Source organism: Seriola lalandi, unplaced genomic scaffold (genome assembly GCF_002814215.2).
Source record: "Seriola lalandi dorsalis isolate HSWRI2012SDOR001 ecotype SW California unplaced genomic scaffold, Sedor1 jcf7180002050175, whole genome shotgun sequence".
Lineage (NCBI taxonomy): Eukaryota > Metazoa > Chordata > Actinopteri > Carangiformes > Carangidae > Seriola > Seriola lalandi.
This window is the reverse complement of record NW_019520728.1, coordinates 18044-22389: the sequence shown is the minus strand read 5'-3', so window position 1 is coordinate 22389 and position 4346 is coordinate 18044. Positions and strand designations below refer to the sequence as shown.

Sequence of the window (4346 nt, the reverse complement as noted above, 5' to 3'; positions counted from 1 at the left end):
TAACACACAGTAACACACAGTAACACACACAGTAACACAGTAACACACAGTAACACACAGTAACACACACAGTAACACAGTAACACACAGTAACACACAGTAACACAGTAACACACAGTAACACACAGTAACACACAGTAACACAGTAACACACAGTAACACACAGTAACACACACAGTAACACACAGTAACACAGTAACACACAGTAACACACAGTGACAGAGTGTACAGGAAGTACTCAGACCTTCACCTATCCCTCACTTTACTGTAGATTATGTGAGAACAGAGGAATGTTTCACTCTGTGTAAGTTTACCTGTTCACCAGGTGATGATGTCGTCTCTCTCCTGCCTGCTGAGCTCCTGTCCTCATGCTAACAGAAGAACACAATAAAACAATAAACTGGTTTATTTTAGTTTCAGTCTGACTCTACTGTCCAAACCTCTAGTACAGAAACACCTGACCTGATGAGACCAGGTTCAGTCCAGAGTCAGCTGGTTTCATGTACAGTATGTTTCTGTTTCTCTGTCCACGTTGTTCCCATCAGCTCAGCTGTTTGTTTCTCAGCTGTTTCAGGAGCAGGAGAGGTGAACAGACTCTCGATCAGTCTGTGATAGAACAGGAAACTAACGTCTTCTCACCTGCTCGTCTGCAGCTCTCGACTCTATGAAGGTGACTCTCTTGGCAGCCTGTGCGTCTTTCACCTGTGTCTTCTGTCTGAGTTTTGGCAGCGGGGCCTGACGGAGAGAAGAAGAATAAAACCTGTATCAGCTGGTTCATGCAGGATGAACATGTGTCTGTATCTGTGCTGCAGCTCTGTCTTCACTGTCTGAACATCCGGACTGTGGACAGATCACCTGTGTGGACGTCTGTCTGTTTAAATCACTTCATCAGGATCTGTGATGTCGTTGATTCATCTCCTCACCTTAGCTGCAGCAACACGAGGGAGGGAGGAGAGAGGAGGAGGATCTTGGTCCTCCTCCTGCAGTATCTCTTCCAGGTCTCTGTCCTTCAGTCGTTCATCTCTCTCCTCTTCATCACCGTGCTCGTTCTTCGGCTCTGCAGTTTCCTCCTCTACAGGGTGGTAGGTGAACTTCCACTTCAGGGTTACCTGTATGTGTCCAGCGGGAAGTCCAGAGGGATCGGTTAGCTCAAACACACCTGAAGGACAAACAAGACAAACTACATCAGAAGACAGGTGACAACCACCTCAGCAGGTGCAGATGTCTCGTACAGAGACACACCTGAGTCCTCACGCTCTGAGATAAACCATGAAGAAGAGTCAGTCAACAGGAGAGAAACATTCAGAACAAACTTTATTAAAATGTTATTTAATTTCATGTGGCTCATACATTTATATTGATGTTATATTATAATTTATATTTCAAATTATTATTATTATTATAAATTAATCAATATTATAAATCATTATATAAATAAAATCAATCCATTGTATTGATCTGAAATCAGACAGTTGACCTCAACAACAGATTTGATGTGAATGTAAAGCAGCTTTTACGGAGCAGCTGAAACCCCCCATGTGACCTTCACTAACACACACAGCCTCAAAGAGCCAAACAATAATCAATAACCTGCATTATTGATTCATCTATTCATTATTTTCTTTATTAGTCTTTTGATCTGTAGAAGATCAGAAAAACTGAAAACTGACGTCTTCAATTCAAAACTCAAAAATAAAAGACCTGAGATTCTCTAATCAATTAAGTGTATAATTACTGCAGCTCTGCTCCGCCACACGACAGAAGACATCCTGAGTGAGACCAGAGTCCCACACACACAGGTGAGCCTCACCTGTGACCCTGTGGTCCTGAGCCAGAGGCAGCAGAGGGACTCTGGTCTTCCCCAGGTACGTGTCCATCTGCTCCTCCTTGTAGTCGAACACGTAGAACTGCAGGACCTCCGACCTCAGGTACCGGTCCAGACCCCCGTCCATCAGGACCGAGAAGGACCTGAGGTCATCGAAGTGGGGGTCACAGTTGTCGGGGACGGTGGCGCTTGGGGAGTCAGAGAAGTCGAAGAACTTGTAGACCACGTAGGGACTGGGACGCTGGGATGATCTGGACCTGAGGTCTCGACAGCCGTGGACCGTGATGAACAGCTGGTTCCAGCTGCTGCTACTGCTGCTCAAAGACTGCAGCTGAGACAGGAGACAGGAGACAGGAGAGAGGAGACAGGAGAGAGGAGACAGGAGAGAGGAGAGAGGAGAGAGGAGAGAGGAGAGAGGAGAGAGGAGAGAGGAGACAGGAGAGAGGAGAGAGGAGACAGGAGAGAGGAGAGAGGAGACAGGAGAGTTAGAGTCACATCTGAAGGTGTTCAGTGATGCTGCTGCTGTTACCGTGGTGATGTGATTATTACTGACGGACAGGTGGACTGGAGCTGAGGTTTTAATAAAGTGTGGGGAGCAGGTACCTGTGCTCCTTCAGTCGGGGCTGAGTGGACGTGGCCCACAGCCTTCACCTTCTCCCTGTAGAGGAGGACGCTCTCCGTCATGGGGATCCTCAGTCTCAGCCAGTAATCCACCGAGCCCACAGACCTCAGCTCATCAGCTGCTCCTGAGGCGGGAAACATGTCGTCAGTGTTGAAGACCCCTGAACCTGAAACCTGTGGCGACACGGACCCGGACCTGGAACCGGACCTGCTTCTTTACTCGACAAACTGCCTCCAGGAAGGAAACAGGTTTGAACCTGTGTGTGTCTGTGTCACTCACCGACCAGCGGGACGGTCCCGTGGACTTTCCCATCATGCTCCAGCAGCTGCTGCAGTCTCAGCCGTCCGGAGCCCAGCGTCCTCCAATCCAGACCCAGGGCCTGATGCAGCTCCACAGTGACGGAGGATCTGCTGAGGTAGTCCAGGAAGCGGTCATCCACGCTCACCACGTACCTGGACGTGAAGCCGTAGACGGGTCTGACGCCTGTCACCACCGGCGTGGCGTGCAGCTCGAACAGGTAGAAGGAGTACGTACAGAAGGTGGAGGGCTCAGCGTCGCCCAGAGCCTCCAGGGCAGACGGGGCCAGCGTTGCGCCGACTATCTGCAGCTCCAGGAGGTTCTCTCCTCGCTCCAGGTGAAGAGCTTCATCAAACTCGTCCTCGTCGGTGACGTCCGGTTTGAAGACGTAGGTTTTGGTGCCGTAGGCGACGCCTCTGAGCTGAGCTGAGGAGACGGACAGGAGACAGTCAGACAAGTCATCAGAGACAGAGGACACCTGAGCAGAGGAGGAGGGGCCTCAGAGAAACACCTGGTGTACACCTGGTCTTTATCATCAGCTCTGAGTTCGTCAGTTCACACCTGCTGTAAAATGCGTCTCGATTGCCCCCGTGATCAGATCTCACTTCCTGCTTTATATGCAGATGAACAGGTATGTGTTGTTGTTTTCAGCCAATCGACGGATGGCTCTGTTGTCAAGGTTAATGAAATCATTGCTGTGAAGCTCTGATTGGCTGTTTGTTTGTGAAATGTTGAGTTTCTCCTTCAGGGTTGAGCTGCTTGGACCTTCGTCATCATCATCATGTCAGAGAAACATCGGTGAGACGTTTCTTCAGATCTGAGTTCAGCTACAGAGCAGGGCAGCTCTGAACTACATTTGGTTTTAGCCGGTGTTTAACAATCAATCACAGGAAACAAACTCTTTCTTACCTTCTAGTTTCTTGATCTTTGCCGTCTTCGTGTCCAACAGATGAGCCTGTCGTTCCAGCTGCTGCTCATACTCCACTTTATCACTGTTCATCTTCTGTGTCACAGCCTCCAGCTCCACCTGCACGTTACCATGGAGACACCTCATCAGGACACTTCCATGACAGGAGTTAAAATAACAAATTTAGACTTTAACGCACAGTTCCACATAATTAGCTAGTGACAACACACAAATAATCATAAAGTTACAGAAGGCCGAACATCTGAATGACCTAAGCAGGAGTGGTCATGTGACTGACGGCTCGGAACCAGACTGAAGGTAAAACAGCCAATGAACATCAACCAACAGTCTGCTGATGAGTGACAGTTCCACCAGTCACTGCACCACTCAAACCAGTACTGTTTGAACTTTTTTCCTAAAATGAGTTTGGTCTAAAAAAGAAAAAGAAACATGTTTAAAGTAAAAGCAGTAAAAAGATGAGGGAGGATCTGGTGGTCTGCGTGTGTCCCCCTCCACCTTGTAGTCTTTGCTGATCCTGGTCTGCATGCTCAGGATGTTTCTGGTCTTCTCCAGCTCCTGGATGGTCTCAGCGTGAGCGGCTCGCAGCTCTCTGACCGAGCTGCTCCCTCCCTCCTCCACCTCCTTCAGGAAGCCCAGGTCGCCGCTCCTCTGGGACTTACGACTCTGGGGGGGGG

The 4346-nt window shown here is 49.0% G+C and overlaps 1 protein-coding gene across 1 annotated transcript in view; it reads right to left on the bottom strand.

The window, feature by feature from the left end:
* Positions 1–272: 272 nt before the first annotated feature.
* The window catches only part of rpgrip1l (RPGRIP1 like), a 15135-nt gene continuing 11061 nt past the window's right edge, over positions 273–4346 (bottom strand). Inside the window, exons 13-20 of the mRNA XM_023398970.2 lie at positions 4168–4335; positions 3654–3771; positions 2727–3170; positions 2429–2571; positions 1811–2156; positions 924–1159; positions 640–735; positions 273–371 (exon numbers count right to left, since the gene is read on the bottom strand). Of these exons, the coding sequence (XP_023254738.2) occupies positions 273–371; positions 640–735; positions 924–1159; positions 1811–2156; positions 2429–2571; positions 2727–3170; positions 3654–3771; positions 4168–4335 (1650 nt within the window). The remainder of the gene's footprint in view (positions 372–639; positions 736–923; positions 1160–1810; positions 2157–2428; positions 2572–2726; positions 3171–3653; positions 3772–4167; positions 4336–4346) is intronic.